Source organism: Lemur catta, chromosome 14 (assembly GCF_020740605.2).
Source record: "Lemur catta isolate mLemCat1 chromosome 14, mLemCat1.pri, whole genome shotgun sequence".
Classification (NCBI taxonomy): Eukaryota; Metazoa; Chordata; class Mammalia; order Primates; family Lemuridae; genus Lemur; species Lemur catta.
Window position 1 is genome coordinate 65,100,576 of NC_059141.1, and position 25,454 is coordinate 65,126,029.

A 25,454-nucleotide genomic window follows, 5' to 3' on the forward strand; every position below is an offset into this window, starting at 1 on the left:
AGCACAAGATGATTTCTGGCCTATTTGTCCACACTAACTCCAGGCAACCAAACCTCCTCCTCTCCTATGCCCCTTGCCACACCCCCAGGCTTCCCATAAAAGGCCAACACCAGAATCAGGAGCGAGCACAAGCTGGTGGCCCTGCCTGGCAGTTTCCTTGTTCATACAATGGGAGTGGTCCCCACCCTTTCTCCACCATGCATTCGTAGATCCAAAAGCACCAAAAGGAGGTCAAAGTGCTCCTGTGAGGAGCCAGTATGAACCCTCTCCTTTTGCCCCTCCCCAGTACCTGCTTGCCCCCTGAGGTCAAGCCCTGTGATCCCTAACTCTGCCCCCAAGCTCCCAGAACAGGACGTCCTAGGCCCCCTCCTCCCTGTACTGACCACCACAGGCTGGGCGTCCATGTCCACTGTGTCCTCTCTGGAGGGGGTCTTTTCCAGGAAGCGTGTGAGCAGCTGCACGACTTTGAGGGAGGTGTTCCGCTGGGTGCCAAATGCCTTCCACAAGGCCAGCGTGGAGCTGCAAGACCCAGGGACAGCAATGTCATGGGCCCTGGTGATCACAGTCCTAGGATGAGTCTGGTCTCAGGCCCATGAAGAGCCAGTCCTCAGGGACTAGAGGAAGGGAGACCAAAGAGAAATAGGCCAGAGGACATGGAGAGGAGGCTCGCTTGGGATCAAAGAGAAGCGAGGGAAGGAGAGAGCACCCTTGCAGAGTGACTTTTAATCTGGGCTTGGGGCCAGGCACAGGGGGCTTCCTGGGCTGCAGAATGTGCCCCTCGGCCAGGGCTGTAATACCTGTCCCAGGGAAGGGGCTTGCTGAGCAGCACGGGGACCACAGCGATGGTGTTGCTGAGTGCCAGAGAGCACATGGCCTGCAGGGTCTCCTCCTCTGTCCTGGCTTCCAGACTCGAGTTGAACTGTTCAAGGACGCCATCCACAATATCCTCAACCTACAGGGCAGAGCCAAAAGTCCCCATAATTCTTTCCATGCTTCCTTCCCACCTTCCTCCTTTACCAACTCCCAAACTCAAGGGGCCTATTTGCAACCCTGCCAGCCACACCTTTCCCAAGGCAGAGTTCTAGGGTGCAGAGGCCAGACCAGCAGGGGCCACAGAATAAACTGCAGAAGCTGGCGCTAAGGCCACTGCATCAAACGCCTGCCACAGCCCCAAAGCGTGTAGGTGAGTCCCCAGGTTACTCAGGCGGTGTGAGTCCACCAGGACGGAAGGCAAAGGCCCTGCAGACACTTCAGGGGTTCCCCTAACAGCTGGGATCAACTTTCAACCCTCAACACTGCAGGGATGAGTGGCATGGGAGGTGGAGACCCCAGGCTGTGTCCTGGCCCTCAAGTCCCTAACACGGAGCCCTGGGAAGCCCATTCCAGTGCAGTGCTTCCAGACACCCTCGGCACGTCCTTCCGGTTCCGGTCCCCGGCCAGGCCGCTCCCATCAGTGAGTGAGGGCAACGGGTGTCAGGGCCTCAGTGAGAGTAGGATGGTCTGAGGGAGCCCAGGCCCTGTCTTTAAAGGGACAGTGGCCACTCAGACAGGTTCCCTAGGTAGCCACATTTAAAATTTTTTTGGTGAAGTGGGAGATGTAGATTTTTATGCCAAACCTTTCCTGTTAAGCCCCCCAAAAAGACAGTGCATTCAAAGGTCAGAGTCACCCCATGAGCTTGTTGACTTGCAAACCACAGTCTGAGCCCCTGACACTCCAGGGAACCAGGTCAATGCCCCCAACCATGCCTCCCCATGCCCCGGAAGATCCAGCAGATTCTCCAGCTGCCTACGGCCCTGCACGTGCTGGTGCTAAGTGAGGAACCAGACCCCAACACAGGAGGCAGTTTGAGCTCAGGATTACAAATGTCAGTGGGACCACACAGAAAATCAAGTGCAAGCCTACATTTTATAGGTGAGTGAATTAAGACCAACAGAGGAGAAGGGACTTGCCCTTCATCTGGTTAGGACTAGAGCCAGGAGAGAGCCCAGGGCTCCTGACTTACAGGGCAGAACTCTTGCCATAGTGAGTGCCACACTACCTTTGTCATGTCTCTGCCTCGCTCTTCCATGACAGCCTTCATCAGCTGAGCAGCAGCCAGAGACAACTTGGCCTTGCTGTCAGTCAGGCCCTCAATGGCCTCCAGCACCAGGTCGCGGAGCTGGCTCCGGGTGAAGTACTCTGCAAACGCCTGCAACACGGGTCATCATTCTGGGCAAGCCTGGGCACCCTGCCTCAGATGGCCCGGCCCACCCTCCTGGGAAGGAGACGAGGGAGAGCCCCTCTCGGGAGCAAGAGGCCCTTTTGTCCTAGGCCTGTGCTGTCTGCTGAGCTCCCAGAGGACACTGTCCCACAGCCAGAGTCTTTGGGGGTGGGAGGCAGAAACATTGACCTCAGGTGCAATGTGGGGCTCAGAGGTCGGAGGCTGCAGAGGCAGAGCAGTGGGAGAGAGGGGCTGCCCTGGGGTCCTTAGTGCCACCGGTCTGAGGCAGGAGTTGGGATACACATTGCTCAGGAAGAATAAGGAGCATGAACCAGTAATTCTGGGGGACAGGCCATAACAAACAATCAGGATCCAGGATCCTCAAGGGAGAGCGTGTGGAACCCCAGGACTGGACCTTCCCTCACACAGGGCCAGTCCCCCAAAGGAAACCTTCACAGCCAGTCAGAGAGGGAACGCAGGTGGGATACAGGAGTCCCACCCGAGGGGGCTGGAATATCATGTAAATGAGAGGCCCCAGCTCTCCCCACTTTGTGTCTGGCCCCGCCCCCTCGCCTTGCCAATCTGAATGGGGTTGCCATAGAAGGTGCTGGCACTGTAGGCTTCACTCCTGCCCTCTTCCTCCAACAGCCTTTGCGTTTCCCTTGTCATCTCTGAACAAAGGCCGCAGGCCCAGCCCTCTGACACTCAGAAGGCTTCCCAGGCTGCCTGGCCTGGCCCAAGGCACCTAGGCAGCCAAGCAGGCTTGGAGAGAGGTGAGGGCGCACAAGGGAGGAGGGGACATCACCATAAGGAATGCTGACGGCTCTTGTCTAAGGACCCCCACTTTGCTGCCTCGGAGCAGAGACAGAGCTGCGTATGAAGCTCAGCCAGACGGAAGAACTGATCCAAAAGAACTCTTTCCTGAGCAGGTATTTTGTCCCAAGAGGGTCACTGCAGGTGTTTCAAGGCAGGTCTCTCCAGGGAAATGCCGTGCTCAGGTAAATTCTAGGCCCTCGCTCTTCTGGAACGGAGCGTGTGCAAGGTGGGAGGGGGACGAGAGAGGGCTGTGCGTATGCGTTTGCAGCAGGAGGACGCGGGAGAGGTTGTAGACCGCCTGGGCAGCCAAGGAACAGATGCCACCCACGGGGTCCTGGCAGCGCACGGCCAGTATCCTCACCAGGTGCCCCAGCCAGGTGAACGGAATTTCCACCTGGGGAGGAGAGCTAGAAGTCACAAGTTAGCCCAGCCACTGCTTCAGGCTGGGCTGTCGCAGGGGAACAGCTAGGAGGAGGGGACGCATGTGCCAGAGCCCTGAGCGGTGAGACTAGGTGCGGGAACAGGGAAGGAATCAGTTGAGGTGTGGCTGGAAAGCACGTACACCGACAGAGCTGGGGCGGGACCTGACACTGTTCCCCTTCTCTGCCGCTTGACACCCCACTCATCTTTCAGCCCAGCTCAGACCTGCCCTCTGTGAAGTTCTCCCAGATTCCCGCACTTGCATCGTGTGTTTCCATATATTCCTCCCATCTCCTTGGTTTGTACATGCATCAGGACATCGAGGGAACTGTCCCAGCCACCTCCATTGCCACTCTAGCACCTGGCACGGTGCCTGGCCACGGTGAGTGTGCAGTGACTGCTTGGTGATGGGAATGGAGACTGAAGCATGTGCAGTGACATGGAGTTGGCAGATGGACTAAGATGACACAGAAGATGTCAGGGTGGGGGAGAGGAAGGAGGAAGAAAGGAGAGAACAAGGTGGGATGCACAGGAGGAAGTGGGGGCAGAGGGTGAGGCCGAGTGACCAAGCCCAGGGGACCGATGTGATGAAGTTGGGGACAAGGGTAGGGGTGAGGGCAGGTTCTGGGGCAGGTGGCCACTCACTTGGAAGTTATTCACGTTTACAGTAAAGCCAAGAACACAGGTAGCACACCACATGGCCCGTTCCTGCTCGTGGCCATTCCTAGAATCCAGCCACATCTCTAGAAGCTGGAGGGAGAAGATGACAGGAGAGGCCCAATCAGCCGCATCCCAGAGGGTGGAAAGGGAACCTTGAGCCTGGCTTCTGCAAAGTATCAGGGCTGCACTTGTGAGAGTAGGATTTCTTCGGCCTAGAGGCACATTGTATGTGGGTCTGCCACCAGAAGCCTTCATTTTCCCAGCCCCCAATTTTCCCCTTCTCTAGGTGCTAGAAACCTCTCCACTAGTGCCTCTTTCTTCCACACGAAAGCAGAGACTCTGAAATGATACTGAGCACAGCTCACTTCAGTGGGTCAACGCGAACCACAGTTCCCCTACCCACTTCCTCCCACTCTTCAGTAGAAAAAGAACTCGGCAATAACAAGGAAGTGTCAAGTGTATTCACAAATTCAGTGGTGAGTTATGTGCGAGTCTGTTGGAGAAATACAGTTACGGATGGTTCCTATTTGAAACACAATGCGTAAGTGTCTCACCACTGGTAAATGACAGGCCCCAGATACCACTGATCCAAATACACATCACTCCATGTCCACTGGTAGCCACTAATCTGACAGTGGTGCAGGTAAACAATATGCAACTTACAACTGAAAAGGAAGAACAGCAGCAGATGAAAAACTCTACAACCAACTCCACAGAACATTGATGCTACACTGATTAAAAACAGACAAACAAAAAACACCCTTCCGGAAGACAGGAGGCCCACTATACGTGCTTATGGCCAGACTCTGGTGAAATCCCCAAGCCAACACTGAGATTCTAAATACCAGTTTATCCAAAAAGGAACTACAGTTCCTTCAAAAAACAGTTCATGCCTGGCCAGGGAAGGAAAGCCCACAAAATATTATACTGGAAAGCAAAGAAGCTCGTGGAGATTCCTAGAGCCATGTTACAAGGACTCAGGAGCCAACTTGAAAAGGCTGCCATTGACAAAAGATGGCACAATTAAAGCATTAACAGGAAAAATAGTTCTCATTGATTCAGACACATCAAATACTTAAAAATTTATTCTAGATTCCAATGATACTACAGGACTACCTGTGAAGTAATCTTGCTAAAAGGTAATTCTGAATCCCATCAAGCCTTTAGATCTAACAATCTACAGGAAGTTGTGGGACAGAGGGATTTGTTGCATGACCTTAAAAGGATGTAACCAGGGCAACTCACATGTGGAAAATTTACAGAAGAAATGACTTGGTTCCTTCAACAAATATACTTCCAGGAAAAAGTGACAGAAGGGGAATCTGTAGATGAAGAGACTTAAGTGCCCAACCAATGGGAATGTACGCACTTTCTTTAGGACCTCATTCAAGTGAACAGAGCTTTTCAGAAACATATTTTTGAGATCATCAGGCCAAATTAAACATTGGCTGAATAATTATGACATTAACACATTAAAACAATGTTACATTTTAAATATAATAATGACAGCATAGTTATATATTTTAATAGATCCTTACCTTTAATAAACATACTAAAATATGTATGTGCAATGGAACAATCTCTACTGGGAAGAAAGAGGAAAAAGAAAGAAAAAAATATTTATGCATCAACTGGCGTGGAATTTGCTTCCAAGTAACTCGGGGGTAAAGAAGTTGGGGACTGTGAGGGGCATAATTAAAATGACACGGGCCATGGCTGACCAGCGAAGCTGATGGTGGCACACGGGGCTCGCAACTCTATTCTCTCCATTTTGGTAGATGCTTGAGATTTTCCAGACTAAGAAATTTAAACAATAAGGATGCAAAATTGGGAACCATAAACATAGGGAATCTAAACTGTTTGAGGAAGAGATATGATACTGGAAGGAAATTTGGAACATCAAGAATAAAGGAGGAGCCACAGAAATGGTAAGTATCTGGGTAAAATAATAACTCCTCTTTCATAGAATTGTGTGAAATATGTTGGCTGGCTCAAAGAAAAGATTATAATGTTGTCAGATGGCGTTTCAATGTGTGCAGTAGTAACACGTGAGACAACTCCAGCGAAGAGTGGGGCAGGAGTCCAGGTGTCTATATGCTCATCGAGGCTCCACGTTCTACTCGAAAAAGTAAAACACTCATTCTAGGCGGGCTGTGAAAAGCTATGCGTGTGTATTGTAATCCCTAGAGCGGCCACTGTAAAGCTATAAAAAGAGACACAGTCAAAAACACAATAGGTAAATTAAAATAGAGCATGAAAATGGGAAAATAAACCAAAGAAGGCAAGAAAGAGGAAACAGAGGAAGAAAAATCAGAGGGAACTAACAGACAAGTCATCAGATGGTAGACCTAAAAGCATATCAATGATTTCTTAAACATAAATGATTTAATGCACCAATTAAGAGACACCAATTATCAGATCCCAGCCCTGATCAACTTCCCGCAAAGCTCTGCACCCAGCCTTCATCCTCAGTTCTGCCTCTTCTCCTGTCCCCGATTGTTCTGTTCCCAGCTATACTGGGGTGACAAAATTCACATCCACCCCAAACCTCGCAATGTGATCCTGTTTGGAAATAGTGGCTTTGCAGATGTCATCAAGTTAAGGCGAGTTCATACTGGATTAGGGTGGGCCCTACTTAATCCACTGATTGCTGTCCTTATAAAGAAGAGGACACACACACACACACACACACACACACACACACGTGAAAATGGAGGCCAAGATTGGAGTGACATGTCTGCAACGCAAGGGATGCCAAGGGTTGGCAGGAACCACCAGAAAAGCCAGGGGAGAGGCACGGAATGGAAGAACAGATTCTCCCTCAGGACCTCCAGTGAGAACTAACCCTGCCAGCAGCTTGAATGTGGATGTGTGGCCTTCACGTCTGCGAAAGAATAAATCCCTGCTGTTCAAGCCAGCCGGTTGTGGCACATTGTTACGGGAGTCCTGGGAAACAAACACTCCAGCTTTCAGGGGTTCCTCCCCACTCACCTCCAAGCAGGACTCGATTTCAGTGGGCTTCTCCGTGACCGAGGCCTGCAGGAGACTCCGGAGAGACTGCATGGCCATCCTGAAGAGTCCCTGATGGATGAAGAGGAACTCACAGGACTACTGAGGTAGCAGCCCGCCCCTCCTTCTACATTCGGCTCAGCACTCCCACCCCCAGGCAGGGTCCCTGCTCAGTTCTCCCTTGCTCGTGTTTTCCCTGCATTTCCAGGTGCCACTAGCCTACCACTGACTTCAATGAATCCTCTGCTTTTTTCACCAGAGCGCAACTGTCTGCCTGGTGTGTGGTTTGTCCTAGCGGAATGGGTTTTCCCTGACACGCAGCTCCCCAACCCCGCCATTCCCCACTCCCTAACAGTGCACATTCTGGGGCTCTGCTCCCAGGGGTCCCGTGGTCAAGAGCAATGACGGGGTGCCGGCTGTCCCCATGGAGGGTAGGGAGCTGGCCTTGCCATCTGTGGGCAACCGATTCACAAACAGCAGGACAGTGCCCTTCCCCTCGCCCCCTCACATGGACCGCGTGGCCCTGCCCAGCAGTAGTACGTCTTTGCCTTTAAGGCAAAACCTTAGAAACAAAGTGGGTGACCTGCCTGCAAGGGCCCCTGCAAGACACCAAGGGCCTCCACACTGACAAGGGAAGGCAGCTCCCCGCCGAGGAATAAAGTACCCCAAGGAAATCCACCTCCAGAGCGAGGCCATTCCTCCTGGGCAGTGGGATTCCCAGGCCTGTCCAAATGCCCCCATTCCCAACCGGAGCTACACTGAGGAAGGGCTCGGGGGACACAGCCAGAGGAGATCCCGCTGAGCTCTCTCTAGATGTGGCCGTCTTTCCTTCATAACATAAATAACCCCAAACTGACAAAGAACGGTCACCAGACATCTGATGGAAAGAGGCCCAAGATAAATAGACCGACTGACCACTGCACACAGACTAGTTTCAGTAAATAGTAAAAAACATTGTTCCAAAATATTCTTATTAATATCTTTAGAGAAGTTCAAGAGACTGTGGCATCCATAAAATAAGAACAACCAGCCAAGAGAAAGGAACAGACCACACGCCAGAGTTCCCAGGAGTGGAGCGCGAGACTGCAAAGGCAAACACCAACCCCTCCCCTCTCCCTCAAGAACACACCCGGGCCCCGTGGGAAATGGAGTCAGATCTCCTCCTCCTAGGGCTCCCTGAAGGCCTGTATCCGTGGGCCTAGAGTAAAATCACACTTGAACCCTCCAGACTGGTTCCCATTGCATGACAGTTATAAAGGGCAGGACTGAGTGTCCACCTTTGGGACAGAGTATTCAAGGAGTAGCAGTGGCCATGGGTGAGTGCCCCCAAGGAGGGAACCTATGCCCTGGTCTACGCAGACTGCCTGACCTAGCAACCTCCTCCTCCTAGGACAAAAGTTGTTTCTGTTAAAGGTGGTGGAAGACCCTTCCATCAGACTGCCAAACCTATCCTTTGCACCCTTTCAAAAATAAATGATGAAAACAAAGCACCGACCATCAGACAGCTCCTTACCATGTTAGCCCTGCCCTCGGTGAGATGGGACACCTCGTCCAGGCCCTCTGAGGGGGGCAGGCAGAACACACTCTCACAGCATGAAATCCCACCCACAAAATCGTCACACACGAAAGGGCAGACACTGTCCAGGAGATGTCTACCACTGCCTGGGGATTCTGACACAAGAAGGTGAAGCAGAAAATGAGAGGTGGGGAGGGACCAGGGACGAGAGTGGAAATCAAGCCAGAGCAAGGAAGACAGAGAGACCGGCAGGCTGCTACCTGACGTCGGTGATGGTGTCCATGGCCATCTGCCGGATGAGGCTGGAGATGTAGCCCAGTGGCTCCTCCCCGATGAGCTCCTGTGACGCCCCCGCCCCGGAGACCAGGAGAGCCATGAACATGTTCATCCTGCCTTCCTACCACCTGCTCCCAGCCCAGGCCCCGCTCACGAGAAGGTGAGGCCTGAAACCTTCAGGGCCTTCCAATGAGCAGGCTGAGAAGGACAGCACGTCCGCCCACTCCCACGCACCCCTGCCCCACAGTACTCACCCCTACCTTGAGGACAGGACAGGGAGCACTACGGCAGGAAGAGGAAACTGGAAACTCTGGGCTTCTCTCCTCCAGGCCTAGCTCAGGAGCCCTGTTGAGGGTTTCCACGGGGACCACCCTCCCTCCCCTCTGCTCCCCCCCTTCCTCCTGAGAGGGGCTTACCGCCATGAAGTCTACAAGGTCTACTTTGTGGGGAACCTTGCATGACAAGGGCATGGGCTGCCCGCTCAGGGTGCTCGTCATCTGCGTCAGGGCGCCCAGGCAGTCCAGCGTCAGAGTAGTAGCCTGAACCAACCCGTGTGCTCAGAGTCCTCCAAGAGCCAGAATGACCCTGGGGCCAGGGGCATCCACCCACATGCAATTGGAGGGGCGGAGATGAGGAGCAAAGCCCCTGAAGGGCTACCCTAGCCTGAGGCCCTGCACCTTCCCTCTGAGTGCAGATAAGGAACAGGGACAACCTGTGGCCGCCCTGCAGGGGAATGGGCCACCCCTCTCCTCAGCACCCTTGGGAGCTCCCCTCCATGGAGCTGTGACACTAGGGTGTGAACAGCCTCCCTGTCTCTCAAGACAGCATCTTCCCACTGCGCACATTCCACCCTGAGCATGGCCAGCTGGGTGGCAGGTGGATAGGGAGTGGGAAAGGTGGCTCCCTGTGCCCTAGGGACATATGCTCTGGGCAAGTAGCAAAGGCAGGAAAGGTGCTTGGAGCACCTTCTGTCTCCCCTGAAGGCTTCTCCCACGGAGGAGTTAGGAGACTTAGGCATTGCTCCTCCCTCCCTAGGAGCCCAAAGGCAGGGCTCAGAGCACCCAGGGGCAGGGAGACACTTTCAACAGACCTCCAGTTGCTGTGTCCCCTCAGGCCAGTCAGAGGATCAGAGGGCAGGACTAAGGCAGGGAGGACTGAGGGGTGCCAGTGGCAGTGACTGCGACAGCCCTGCCCCCGAGCTGCATTCCAGGCCGGGCATCTTTCCCATGGAGGGAAGAGGGGGCACAGGCAGGGCTGGGGTGTGGGTGAAGCAGAGTGAGCAGCAGGTACCTTTTCCACGACGCAGTGGCCACAGTGTTCCACGGCCAAGGCCAGAATGGAATCGAGATGTACTGAGACGGTGTCTTTGGTCACTGAGATGATCTTCCTGTAGCTTAGACAGATGGTGCTACAGACCAGCCCCCACTCCCTTTGCTGACGTTCCTGTAGGGGGAAGGGGGACTTGTCTTCTCCTTCCTCATCCTCCTTGCCTGATGGGGACATGGAGGCTCAGAAGGGAGAAGACTGCCCAGGGGGTCTGGAAGGGAGGATGGGCTGTGAAATGAAGAATGATTGTTCGGGGGTGGGGCAGCTGGTGACAACAGGGCCTGAAGCCCAGGCAGGAGGGAGCCAGAGACAGGGAGGGAGCAGAAAATGGAATCAGAGGGAGAGGGGAGGCTTTCTGGGGGAGGCAAAGGCCTGGAGAAGGGCGGAGGCTGCGGTGAGGGGAGGCCCTGGAAGGCTGTGTGCGGGAGGCCGGCAGCACTCCCGCCAATGCCATCACCTTCGTCAGTGTCAGGATCCACGATCTGTCCTTGCCCGTGAGGTTCGCGCCGTACACTTCCAGGTGGTCCAGAGCTACCCTCAGGTGTCTCAGAGGCACGATAGCAAGTGCCACGGTGATGCCCTGTAACAGGGACAGCCCCCGCCCCACCACACAGCTGAGGCTGAGCTGGACTCAGACGAGGAGGAAAGGGCAGGAAAAGACATGGAGGGGATTTTGGCTCTGGGGCCTGAACTGTGTGAAATCCAGATGGAGAAGCAAACATCTGGGCAAGAGGAGATTTAAACAGCAAGTGATTCCAGATGATGAAAATCAGAGTGACAGACGTGGGAACCTCGGGGGTGCGAGTCCTCTGCTGCAGAGGAGAGAACACCGACTGGCACCAGGAACCCAGGGGAGGACTGAGGGGGACGGAAGAGAAGCGCACACCGATGTCCTCCCAACAGAGAAGGCCAGAAACCCAGGACCCATCTCGACACCTCCTCCCTCTTATCTTCATTCCTGCATGCAGTCTGTCCCCAAGCGCTGGCTGAGGGGTCACTGTGACTTCCCTGTCACAGAACTCTTCATTCCAGTCCAAGCAGGCCATGGACTGCTCCCTAGGCACACGCCAAACTTTCACGCTCCTCAGTCTTGGCTCAGAGTGGCACTGTCACAGAGGAATACCTGTTTCCCTCCTTCTCCTACGCGACCCGGACCAGCCCAGGCAGCTCTGCATCTCAGTGACTCCCTGGAGCCTTCAGTGAGGCTCTTCCGTGTAGTGAGGGGTTTTGTCCTGTCCACGTCTTGTCTCCCCAGTGACACTGTCTGCTCCCTGGGCTCAGGACAGAGCTGACCATAGCGTGAGGACGAGGGAGGGTGCTCTGGGGGCCCCCCAGAGAGGAGGCCAGAGGGTGTTGCTGGCAACTCCGACAGCAGCCGACACCGAGCAAGGGCTGCGCCGGGCATTTTTCTAAGTCCCCTTACACCTTTCATCCTCAAAACTGCCCTAGGACACGCAGGTCTTCTGTGGTTTCCTGCCAAAAACACACACGTGGAATCTCATCATGAGGAACCAGGAGACAGACCAGAAAGGAGGGAGTTTCTACAAAATAAACGGTCTATACCTTAAAATGGCAAGACCGTGAAAGATGAAGACGGAGGAACTGTTCCAGGTTTAACATGATTAAAGAGAAAGGACAACTAAATGCACCACGTGATTATAAATCAGATCCTGCACCTGAAAAGTCATTTTTCCATTTGCTCTAAAGAACATTGCTTGGACAACTGGGAATTTTTGAATCAGGTCTATAAATGAGATGACAGCAGTGTAGCAATGATAGTGTCCCGATATTGGTCACGGTCCTGATGTTACGTGAGAGAATGCCTTCATTTTTAGGTGACGCTCACTGACGTATTTAGAGGTGAATGAGTACCATGGCTGCAACTTCCTGGGATGAGTCACAAAAGAAAATAATAAAATGGATATACATGGATAGAGAGGAGGAGGATGCACTCGTGGGAAAATGTTAAGATTTCAGGAATCTAGGGTAGGGTCACAGAAATTCCTCGTACTGTTGTTTGTTTCTGTTTTTTGTAACTTTCCTCTAAGAGTGAAATAAAAAGCATTTTAGAAAATATTCTATGAGGAAGGCACGAAAGCCTCATTTTACAGAGCGGGAAACACAGGTACACGCAGGCACAGTAACAGCCCCAAGGGCGCACCGCGAGTAGGTGGCAGAGCTGAGATTCCAGCCCAGGGCGTCTGCCTTGCCAGGTCCCAGCTCTTGGCCACCGGGCCATCCTCCCTCTGGAACCCTGAGTGACCCCCTTTGCCAGGGACCTGCACCTCACCTCCCTCTCCTGAGGCCCCTCACGGGAGGTGCTGAGCATAGCAGAGAGCACCCTCTGCACCAGGTCCGGGCTCCTTGAGGTCCGCAGGGTGAAGGCAAACAATTTGTAGAGGAATGCCTAGAGTGGTGGGAGGGCAAGTTCAGGCAGTGTGGAACTTTTTAAAAAAAATTCAATTCTCAATAGTAAGCCTGTGTTACAAAAATTTATATTCAATTATTATTATTATTATTTGATTTCCTCAATAAAACATTTGTGGTAATTTGTTTTCTCTCTTGCTGTACGTACCTAGTGTACCATAACACCGACATAATCTCCTCAATTTTGCCTCTTGGCCTGCAAAGTATAAAGTATCTACTCTCTGACCATTTACAGAAGGAGTCTGCCAGTTCCCAAGCTAGAAACGAACTTCTCACCACCAGTCCAGCACCATCTCACAAATAAGCTAATCTCATCCCATTAAGAGCATTTTACAACTCCATTTTTTAAATCATGCATATTTTAAATGATACATTTTTACAAATAGATAATAAACAGTGATTAATATTTGATTTACAAAAGGATTTTAAAGGTAATTTCTTGGTAGTCCTATATATTTCCACTAAGATGAAAGTGATGGGTTAGGTAGCTAAAATGCAGAAACGATATCATTCAATCAACTTTCAGACATTGGTAGAAGAAGTGAAATAATCCCAATCTTTCAACAATAATGCACAGTGCAGTTGTTAAATACCAACCAGACTGGTCAAAAATAACCAGTTTCTTAACATTTTCAGGAAATTTTCAAAACCCAGTTCCTTTCTTCACATATGATGAAAACCACTAGAGAGCCATTCAAACAAACTAAAAAAACAAAATCCAAAAAAGCTTTTACCTCAGTAATAAGCTCTTACATAGAAAATGGCAGTAAAAATTCTTCCCTGTTGACAAGAAGCTGGGCTTGCAGGAGAGCGCCTGAATTCCCAGGCATTTCCCTGTGGCAGTACTGACTGTGAGGGCAGCTGCTCTTGCAGCCAGCAGGGAGGGGAGCAGCGGCCCCAGCCTCCAGCTCCCCTAGGCAGCCCGCTCCGGGAGGCCCCCCTGTTTCTCTTCATCTCAGCCTCACTCTCAAGCCCTTCTCTGTTGGTTGGTCTCTCTTCTAGCATCTATTTCTGCCTATGAATCTACTTCTTTAACAGGCCATAAATTCTTCTGCGGAATATTATTTTATCTTCCACCCTCCAATACAATACTTAGGGTTCATTGCACAGCAGATTAGTTCATATGGGTCAACATAAGATGGCTAGAGAAATGTTTGATTTCTAGTATTGTCAAATTATATGTAACTAAGATTTAGTAGATGAGTCAAAGAAAGTTAAGTATCCCCCCATTAGTGATGTAATTGCCTTGGAGAAGGAGAACTGCTGAGAAATCTCCTTGCTCTGATAGACGGGAGACAGACACTAGCCATAGGAGCTGTAGGAGGAAGGACGGATCCTCATTCAAACTTGCAGCTGCTGCAGGAGACACTTGTTTGTTTGGATGAGAATCTGACACCCAACTCAACACTTTGCAATCTCCCCTCAAGAATAAGCCAGGCCAGGCACAATGGTCACGCCTGTAATCCTAGCACTCTGGGAGGCCGAGGTGGGAGTGTCACTGGAGGTCAGGAGTTCGAGACCAGCATGAGCAAGAAGGAGATCCTGTCTCCACTAAAAATAGAAGAAATTAGCCAGACAACTAAAACCAGAAGAAAAAAAAAATCTAGCCAGGTGTGGTAGTTCGTGTCTGTAGTCCCAGCTACTCGGGAGGCTGAGGCAGGAGGATTGCTTGAGCCCAGGAGTTTGAGGTTGTTGTGAGCTAGGCTGATGCCATGGCACTCTAGACCGGGCAACAGAGTGAGACTCTGTCTCAAAAAGAAAAAAAAAAAAAAAAGAATAAGCCAAATGACTGAAAATGAAGACTCAGAAGCAGCAAAGTTTGCAACAGCCCTATCCATCTAAGGTGCCTAGAATTTTCTACTTCAGTATCAAGGATGGGAGATTAGGCAGAGAAGCTATTTGCCAGGTCTGTAATTTTATTTTTATCCAAACATCTAAATAATAGGCTTCTTCCCCTTTTCCAAATGTGTGGACTCAAGTTGAGACTCTAGTGTTAAGTGCTATATGGTAGAACTATAGAGGTGGCTTAAATTTAGTTCAGAAGCTCTCTATAAAGTAACTTAGTGCAGAAGCCACTCTGGAACTTTCCCCTATTAGCGTCTACTCCGTGCCCCATCCCGTCACCCATCCCCTTACCAACATCTTCAGCCCCCCACTCCTGCTACCACAGACCTACTTCGGCCCAAGGGTCTGTCTCTCCACATCTGCACTCAGATATCCAGGCCTAAGGGAAGGAAATCACGTAATCACACAGCCAAGCCAAATGGCACCAATCATGAATACTTGGTCTCCAGTTGCCACCAGGTAATGGTAAGTTTCCTCAGTCAACTCTCTCTTCCCTTCTCCAAAGCCACCATTCCAAACCTTCACCCCTTTCCCCACCTCCTACCTTACCGCCTCGTTCTTGGCAGATGATCATGGTCCCTACTTCATAAAGAAAACATAAATGGTCACACAGAAGCTGCTCCCAATTTTGTGCCATGAAACCTACATACCCACTGTACCCTCTGCTCTTTCCCTCACTTATAATCAAAGAAGTGACCTTCCACCTGCTAAACCCAATTCCCTCTGATCTCCAGGGAGAGCTGACTCTATGAATCTTCCCCTCCATTTCCTAATGTCAGTCACTTCCCCCTACTGTGCTCCTAAATCAAAACAAACACAAAACCATCTCTCCTTCCCCTCAAGATCTCCCTGAAAGCACTGCCTGCGCTTTCCCTCTCCCCAGCTTACCCCCAGGCCAGCTCATGCTCCACCCACCCTGCTCTGCTCAAATTACAGCAGCTGTGAAGGAGCACTTTGCAGTTCAGCAATAGACAGGGCTGACCACTGGGTCTCACTGAAGCCCTCTTTCCCTGTGGCTTCTGTGACAGCACACCCTGGGGGCTTGCTCTCACCCAGAGGCCTGCACCTTTTGTGTTAGCAGCAGTGGTGAGGAAAGAAATGTGGACGCCTGTTATACGCGAGCATAGTCATAAAACCTCACTGCTGCTGCTCCAGCAAAGAAGACACCACATCCATAAAGGGGGAGACATTACAAAGCCGCATCTAAGTAACCAGAGCTGGGGAGTTTTTCAGCATTTGGGTTGCGCCACACTGAGGCTGGCATCACTCATTCCAGTCCCCTCTGAACTCTCTCACTTGTCTTACCTGCTGAAACAAGAGCTCCTCTGCTCTGAGCCTCTCCATCATCTCCTGCTCCATCAGAGCTAGTTCTCTTTCACGCTCCAACTCGGCCATTTCCTCCTGTCTCTAGCATTATTTAAAAACAATAGCACATGACTTATTAGACATAAAATGATTTGTAAAAACGATCTTGAAAAAATCTTAATCACCAACAACAGGGACGAGGTTAAGCAAATTACAGTCTATCCATTTGAAAACTGTATAATAATTTGGGAAGATGTGTATTTTATTTGAATGAAAAGCACAAAATTAAAATTATACATTATGTATGATCACAAGTAGATAAAAAATAATTTATGGATGAGTGTGTAGAAAAAAGGCTATGCATAGAAGAAAACACCTAAAAATCTAAAGAGGCTTCTTTGAGTATTGTTTTCTCTTTTCTACTTTTTCATGTTTTCCAGGTTTTTATATAATAAATATTATTTTTATAATAGAAAAATAATAATACTAAATTAAAAATAAACAGATAATTTGAGACAAATTGGGTCAATCATTTTACCCTTCTGATTTCCCAAAAGGAGATTCATACTTACCAACTGTTCCATGGTCACGTTTTCTTATACTTGTAAATCCACAGTGCTAAATATTCTATAGGATCCACTGGGCGAATTTTTGCCACTTCTGCAAGACCCTGAGTTAGACATGTCCCAAGGTGCTTTTGAAGGTATATCAACTACATTTCTGACTTCCAGATAAAAACTTTTAAAAATAAGTGTTTTGCATTAGTGCAGGAAATTTTCAATTAAGGCACAGTAGGAGTAAAGTCCAGGGAGGTCAACAAAGCATTACACCCTATCACTAGTCATGGGGAGCCCCGTTAGGGATGGCACAAGCAAACTGGCCCCAGAAACTTCTCATGGTTTCCAAAGGGGCTCCACAGAAGTCACTACCACTAAAATAGTTTCAAAAGCCTGAAGGACTCTCAAGTCCAAAAGTCAGGAAAGAGATACTATCATTACTGATTGCAGGATGACTTTATGCCAAGCAATGTGTGTCTCATTGAATCTTACAACATAGCCCCTAATTAGGGTATCATGGCCCCCAGTGGACAGATGAGGAAGCCCGGCATTAAGAGCATAAGGGCACATTCAGGATCACACAGCGGACAGATGAAGGAGACAGAGTTTGCAACCACGTCCTGATTCCAGAGCCCCAACCCTAATGATTATACTAGGATGCTCCTCCTAAGCCATGAGAGCCACAAAATATCATGACAGTCCACCTTAAAAAAATTCATGAATTTCCAAGGCCAAAAAATAAAAATTCAGCCTCCAAAGAGCAGCAGATGACACTCCTCACAATCTGGCCCCAATTTTCTTTTCAGGTTCACCTCCAGACATCTCTCCTGTCCCAACACACCCCAGGCTCTGACTCCACTGCATATCCTGCCTTTCTGCTGATCACGCCTAGCACTTGTCCACCTCCACGACTCTGCACGGATAATCCCTCACTCTCAACTTGCAAAATATCTTCCCACCCGCAAGGGGTAGATCAGTCATTCCCTGAGCTTTCCCAGGCAACTCAAAGAAGTTCTTCTTTTTCCAAGCATCTCACAGGGCATTTGTCACACTACGTGAGAATTATCTGTGTGTGTGTGTGTGTGTGTGTGTGTGTGTGTGTGTGTGTGTGTGTGTGTCTGTCCTCCCACTAGAAGACAAGCTCCGCTAGCTTCCTGAGGAGTGTTTTTTTGTTTTTGTTTTTTTGAGGCAGGGTCTTGCTCTGTTGCCCAGGCCAGAGTGCAGTGGCATCATCCCAGCTCACTGCAACCTCAAACTCATGGGCTCAAGCAATGTTGAGAAGAGTTTTGTTCACAGGGCTGACACAGCTGTCTCTCCAGGGTGGTTCCTCCACTATCCCAGTTATGTTCCAGTCTTTCTGGTTACAGAGATAGGAATAATCTTAGACTAGACTGTTTTTAAAAAAGAAAAAATGCAGCAACCACTATATCTCATGTGCTTTGAAAAACACTAAACACCCTCAGATTACCCTTAATATTTTATGAAATTCAAACTCCTCAGAGAATCTGATGACATGTACTCAATTATTCCACAAATACCTATTAACTGTCAGGCACCAGGATAGCTACTGGGAATACAAAACTTTCATGGATTTAACATCTATGTTCCCGCCCCCAAATCCGTATGTTAAAATCCTAACCCACAATGTGATGGTATTGGGAGGCGGGACTTTAAGGAGGTAATTAGATTATAAGAGTGGAGCCCTAATGAATGGGATTAATGACCTTATAAGAAGAGACAGGAGAGAATGGGATGTGAGAACGCAACTAGAAGACAGCCGTCTGCAAACCAGGAAGAGGGTCCTCACCAGACACCAGAAACGCCAACACCTTGATCCGTGACTTCCCAGTCTCTAGAACTGTGAGAAATAAATGTGTGTTGTTTATGACACCAGTCTGGTAATTTGTTATAGAGCCCAAATTGAAACATAAACAGTCTCTGACTTCATGGAACTTACAGATGAGTCGGGAAGACAAATATTAGAACCACATATTCAAATCAGTAAATGTAAAATTGAAATTGAAATAAGTGCTATGAAGACTAAATAATAGGGGTATTTGAACAAGTCAAGGAAGTCAAGGAAAGCGTCTCTGAGGGTGATATTTGAACTAAGCTCAAATTTGCTGAAAGAATTAGTTCTTCTTTAAGAGAAGGAAGAGTCTCCCAAGTATGAAACAGGGCCCTGATATAGGAATGAGCATGGCAGTTATGGGGGATGGCATGCCAGTGTGTCCAGACCTATCCCTGGACAAATTCACTAATGTTCTGCATAAAATTTTAGAAACACTGATATCCTGAGGTCCATCAATAGGCCCCAATACTGCTCTTATGTCATATGATGATGGTTGGAGTGTAAAATGGTATAACCCCTAAGGAGGGGAATTCGGCAAAATCTAGAAAATCACATATGCATTTACCCCTTGATCCACCAATCTCACTTCTAGGATCCTGTCTCAAAGAGACCCCTGCAAAAATATGAAATGGAATATACGCATAGCTATTGGCACCATTATTTACAATAGTCAAACTGGAGCACCATCTCAATGTTCATCAAAAAGGAGGACTCATGAAACACAGAAACACAACGGGTTATTATGCACATACAAAACAGACTCAGGACGCTCTCTAAAGTAGGGAGTGATCTCTAGGACACAGAATGAAGTGAAAAAAGTAAGGTGCAGAATTTGTATGTGGTACACAATATACCATATACAATTTCTGTTTTAGCAATAGCAGTGGGGAAAGGAATGTGTATGTGTGTTTACATAAATGTAGTCATAAAAGCTAAAAACTCTAAAAACTGAAAACAAACTGGCGCAGTGAACCTAATTCCCAATGAGGCTGGCAGTGATGTCCTAACCACACACAGAAAAGAATTACTATAACTGACTTTGGAACACAGTGTCCTCACTGTACTTCTTCAGCGGGATATACTCTAAAGACAAAAATAATCCATAGACATCTCCACGCCATTTGAAGTGAAGTAACATAAGAAAGGGAATGGACTTCTGTTGCTGCTCCAATAAGATAAAACATGGGAAGAGGACTGTTGTCCCTAAAAGGAAAACCTCTGGCCTAAGCGTTGGGCCCAGTCGAGGGTCTGTCTGGAGTTTCTGGGCGTTGTATAGCAGTGTATCACCGGGACCTGGGCGAGGCTCGCCATGTCACTTAACATGTTTCCTGTTCCTGAAACAATAAAATACCCATCTGTCCCACTGCAAGTTATTTTTCATGTGCAAAACAGGCGTGTTGGCTGAGCAGGAGAAAGCCCCTTCCCGAATCCGCCACAGGAGCTGGAAGGAGGGCCCTGCGGGTCCCTGGGCGACAGCCGGCCAGCGAGGGGGCAGGGAGTGTGCCGGGCGGCCGGGCCGGACCTGGCAAACACCGCAGGTCACCTAGTTAAATATGAATTTCTGATAAACAACGAGTCACCGTGTACGATACTGCATCTGTACTAAAAAGTAACTCGTTCATCTGAAATTCGAATTTAACTGTGCTATGCACTGTTTCATCCGGCAACCATGGACCTGGGGCGCTCGGGCTGGTTTCCCGCCCGGGTCCACCCCCCACGCGGCAGGTGCCACGCGACTCCCCGCTCGGGGCGAAGGTGCCGCCGCCGACGGCCCGGGCGCGACCGGGGTGAGTCCCGCGCGACTCCCAGGCTCCAACCGTCAGCACCGCCTCTGCCGGCCCCACCGCAGCCGCGCGAGAGGACGGGATCCCGGCAAGGGCCGGCGCCTTCGCGGTGCGCGCGCCTCCCCGCAGCCCGGGAGGCGCGTCCGTTGCCAGGCAACGAGCGCGCGCGCCTCGGGGCCGAGTAGGCGCGTGGTCGGGAGCGGGGCCCGGGCGGTGCGCGGGGGGCGCGCGGGCCGGGGCGCGGCAGGGCGGAGCGGGCGCGCGGAGGAGCGGAGGAGACGCGAGCCCAGCAGCTTTGCGAAGGGGCCGCGGAAAAGAGCGACGGAGCCCGACAGGCCGGCAGGCACGCCCGGGGAGGGGTGAAGGCGGAGCGGGCTCGGGGGAGAGGCCTACAGGGCCGTCTCACTGAGAGGGGCTGGAGCACCGCCCCCGCCAGAGTGCCTGGGAGACCCTCGCTGCAAGCTCTGTGGCCCAGCACTTTCACAGCTCCTCACCGTTGCACTGCTGGTGACTTCTGCTGGGTTCCTTCATAGTTCATCAACATTATCACAAATGGCAGAATTTTCTTCTTAAAGGCGGAATGATATTCCATTGTGTGTATATATACCATAATCTTTGTCCATTCATCTACCAGTGGACAGTTGGGTTGTTTCTGTATCTTAGCTATTGTGAATTTCCATAGTGGCTGTACCAATTTACGTCCTTATCAACAGCATACAAGGGTTCCCTTTTCTTCACATCCTTGTCAACACTTACATTTTTGATAGTAGCCAACGTAACAGGTGTGACTATCCCATTTGTGCTTTAAAAGAATGTTTATGCTACTGCTGTTAGGTAGAGTGTTCTGGATGTGTCTGTTAGATCTAGTTGGTTTATTATATAAGGCCTCTTTTTCCTTCTGATTCTTCTATCTGTTATTGAGAATGGGGTATTGACGTCTCCAACTACGATTTTTTTTCTTTTTTAAATATTTGTTAGATGTTCGATGTATTGTCTTTCTTTTTTTTAAATACCCAACTACTATTATAAAACTGTTTCTCCTTTCAGTTCTGTCAGTTTTTGCTTCATATATTTCAGTGGTCTGTTAGGTGTGTAGATGTTTATAATTATCATATCTTATTGCTCTATTGAAGCTTTTATTAATACATAATGTCTTTTGTCCCCTGTAACCTTTTCTGGGTTTCAAGTCTATTTTGTCTGATAGTACTAGATTTTACTAAAGAGAAAACAACCAAAATATGTTTTGAAAAAACTTTTGTGTATTTGTTCTTTTTTTTTTTTTTTTTTTTTGAGACAGAGTCTCGCTTTGTGTTGCCCAAGCTAGAGTGAGTGCCGTGGTGTCAGCCTAGCTCACAGCAACCTCAGACTCCTCAGCTTAAGCGATCCTACTGCCTCAGCCTCCCGAGTAGCTGGGACTACAGGCATGTGCCACTATGCCCGACTAATTTTTTCTATGTATATTTTTAGTTGGCCATATAATTTCTTTCTATTTTTAGTAGAGACGGGATCTCACTCTTGCTCAGGCTGGTCTCGAACTCCTGACCTCGAGCGATCCACCCGCCTTGGCCTCCCAGAGTGCTAGGATTACAGGCATGAGCCACCGCGCCCAGCCTGTATTTGTTCTTAGTCTTAAATTTTCTAAGCAGAATCTTTTTCTAAGTTGTAATAAAATATACATAATATAGTTACTATAGACTTCCCTGCTCTTTTTTGGTTAACTATTTGCATGGAGTATCTTTTTCCATCCTTTTACTTTTAATCTGTTTGTGTCTTTGGATCAAAAGAAAATCTTTTGTAGACAGCATATAGTTGGATCGTTTTTTATCCATTCTTCCAATCTCTGTCTTTTGATTGGTGAGTTTAATCCATTTATATTTAAAGTAATTACTGATGAGAAATTTCTGTCATATTGCTATTTTCTACATTCCTTATTGCTTTTTTGTCACTCATTTCCTACAATACTATCTTTCATGTTTAGTGGGGTTTTTTTGTAGTGAAACATTTAAATTCTTATTCTTTTTATGTGTATTCTATAGCTATTTTCTTTATACTTACCACGAGGATTACTTTTATTAATAATGTCCTAAAGTTGTACCACAGTGGAGGATAAAGCAACTCCATCTTGGATGCTAATCTGCCATGTTGACTTGTGATTAACTCCTGTTCTGGGAATGCCTTTTTGATTTCTGCTTTATCTACTGTTACCATAAATCCTCTTAGGATAACTTTGACCGTAAATCCTGCCCTTAGGCAGGTTCATATAGCATTCTTGCCTTACCATGAGGGCTCAACTTCAGTTGTCCTACACATTCTTTCCCCATGGTATTATATAAGCCCTGGGTCCTTGGTGGGTAATGGCGCAGGGATCCACCATCTTGTCTTGCTGCTACTGGGAACGTGGCTTCTGTTCATAAGTCCCTATTAAATGTTTCTGAGAAATTGGATTTGTCAGCCTCTTTCTTGGCCTCAGCTTCCTTGGACTTTGAGGGTAGATTTGCATAGACCTCACCGCAAGACATGCTCTAAATTTTTACCTGTTTAACATTGGTAACATCATAGCTGGGCATGGTGGCACGTACCTGTAATCCCAGCTACTGGGGAAGCTGAGGCAGGAGAGTTGCTTGAGACCAGGAATTTGAGGTTACAGTAACCTGTAATTGGGGCACAGCACTACAGCCTGGGCAACAGAGCAAGACCGTGTCTCAAAAAAAATTTTTTTTTGAACATTTCATCATTTGGACATTTTGACATTTGAACATTTTGAACAATTCAAAAAAATTTTTTGAACATTTTTATCACCCCCAGAGAGAAACCCTTTACCCAATTAGAAGTCCTTCATCATTTGTCCCCTTCCATCCAGCACCTGTCAACCACTACTCTACTTTCTGTCTGTGTGGATTTGCCGTTCTAGGCTTTTCATATGAATGAAATCATAAAATATGTGGCCGTTTGAGTCTGACTTTCAATTAGCATACTGTTTTTAAGGTTCACCTGTGTTGTAGCATGATTAGTCCTTCATTCTGTTTTATGGCTGAATAATCCAGTGTGTGGTTATACCACGTTATCCATTCAATTGATGGGCATCTAGGTTTTTTTACCTTTTGGCTATTACAAATAATGCTACTGTGAACATTCATGTACAAGTTTTTGTGTGGACATGAGTTTTCTCTGTTTTTATTTATTTATTTTTTGTGAGGCACAGTCTTGCTCTGTTGCACCAGATACAGTGCAGTGGCATCATCATAGCTCACCGCGACCTTAAACTCCTGGGTTTAAGCAATTCTCCTGCTTTGGCCTCCTGAAGTACTAGGATTACAGGTGTGAGCCACTGTGCCTGGCCTGTTTTCAGTTCTCTTAGCTACAGATCCAGGAATGGAATTGCTGGATCTTATGGTGTCTCTGTTTAATTTTTTTAGGTCCTGCCAAACTGTTTTCCAAAGTGGCTGCACCATTTTACATTGCTGTCAGCAATAGATAAAGGTTTCAATTTCTCCTCCTCATCAATACTTACTATTATTGCCTATCTTTTTGATTATAGCCATCCTAATGGTTGTGAAGTGGCATCTTATTGTGCTTTTGATTTTCATTTCCCTAATGACTAATGAGCAAATTTTTTGTGCTTATTGATCATTTGCATATCTTTTTTGGAAAAATATTCAAATGCTTTGCCCATTTTTAAATTAGATAATTTGTATTTTTTTAATTTTTTTTTATTTCAGCATATTATGGGGGTACAAATGTTTAGGTTACATATATTCCCCTTGCCCTACCCAAGTCAGAGCTTCAAGCATGTCCATCCCCCAGATGGTGTGCACCGCACCCATTACGTATGTATATACCCAGCCCCTCCTCCTCCCTCCCATCTGCCCGACACCCGATGAATGTTATTACTATATATGCATTTAAGTGTTGATCAGTTAATACCAATTTGATGGTGAGTACATGTGGTGCTTGTTTTTCCATTCTTGGGGTACTTCACTTAGTAGAATGGGCTCCAGTTCTATCTAGGATAATACAAGAGGTGCTAGATCACCATTGTTTTTTGTGGCTGAGTAGAACTCCATGGTATACATATACTACATTTTATTAATCCACTCATGTATTGATGGACACTTGGGTTGTTTCCACATCTTTGCAATTGTGAATTGTGCTGCTATAAACATTTGAGCGTGGATGTCTTTTTTATAGAATGTCTTTTGTTCTTTGGGGTAGATGCTCAGTAATGGGATTGCTGGATCAAATGGTAGGTCTACTTGTATCTCTTTGAGGTATCTCCATATTGCTTTCCACAGAGGTTGCACCAGCTTGCAGTCCCACCAGCAGTGTATGAGTGTTCCTATCTCTCTGCATCCACGCCAACATTTATTGTTTGGGGATTTTTTTTTTTTCTAAGACGCAGTCTCGTTCTGTTTCCCAGGCTAGAGTGCCATGGCATCAAGCTCACAGCAACCTCAAACTCCTGGGCTTAAGCAATCCTTCTGCTTCGGCCTCCCAAGTAGCTGGGAGGCAGGCACCACCATGCCCAGCTAATTTTTTTCTATATATATTTTTAGCTGTCCAACTAATTTCTTTCTATTTTCAGTAGACACGGAGTCTCGCTCTTGCTCAGGCTGGTCTCGAACTCCTGAGCTCAAATGATCCTCCCACCTCGGCCTCCCAGAGTGCTATGTTTTGGGAGTTTTCGATAAAGGCCATTATCACTGGGGATAAGTGATATCTCATTGTGGTTTTGATTTGCATTTCCCTTTTTTTTTTTTTTCGTGAGTATACTCTTAGGAAGTGTAAGAGTGAACTGATCCAGGAAGGAACAGTCTGTATTTTTGTTGGGTCATAAGAGTTGTTTATTTTGGATAGGAGACCCTTATATATAATTTACAAAATATTTTCTCCCAATCTGTGGATTGGATTTTGTTTTCTTGATGATGTCTTTTGATGTACAAAACTTTAAGATTTTGTCTTCAAGACTTATACATATTTTGAGACAGCGTCTCATTCTGTTGCCCAGACTAGAGTGCAGTGGCGTCATAGCTCACTGCAACCTGAAATTCCTGAGCTCAAGCAATCCTCCTGCCTCAGCCTCCCAAGTAGCTGGGACTACAGGCACATGCCTGGCTAATTTCTTTGGCATTTTTTTGTAGAGATGGGGTCTTGCTATGTTACCAGGGCTGGTCTCAAAGTCTCGGCCTCAAGCGATCCTCCTGCCTCTGCCTTCCCAAAGTGCTGGGATTATAGGTGCAAGCCACTGTGCCTGACTGAAAAATATGTTTAATTGACACATAACTGTACATATTTATGGGGGACAGTGTGTTTTGATATGTGTATATAATATGCATAATCATATTAGGGTAATTAACATGTCCATCACCTCAGACATTTATCATTTCTTTGTGGTGAGAACATTCATAATCCTCTCCTAGCTATTTTGAAATATATATTACTGTTAACTATAGTCACTCTTCA

The 25,454-nt window shown here is 48.1% G+C and overlaps 1 protein-coding gene across 1 annotated transcript in view; it reads right to left on the bottom strand.

Moving 5' to 3' along the window:
* LOC123649751 (maestro heat-like repeat-containing protein family member 1) overlaps positions 1-25,454 on the bottom strand; it is a 36,650-nt gene that overhangs the window by 2,001 nt on the left and 9,195 nt on the right. Inside the window, exons 2-6 of the mRNA XM_045567925.1 lie at positions 7,089-7,178; positions 4,083-4,187; positions 2,040-2,189; positions 798-952; positions 384-519 (exon numbers count right to left, since the gene is read on the bottom strand). Coding sequence (XP_045423881.1) covers positions 384-519; positions 798-952; positions 2,040-2,189; positions 4,083-4,187; positions 7,089-7,166 — 624 coding nt within the window. The 5' untranslated portion in view covers positions 7,167-7,178. The remainder of the gene's footprint in view (positions 1-383; positions 520-797; positions 953-2,039; positions 2,190-4,082; positions 4,188-7,088; positions 7,179-25,454) is intronic.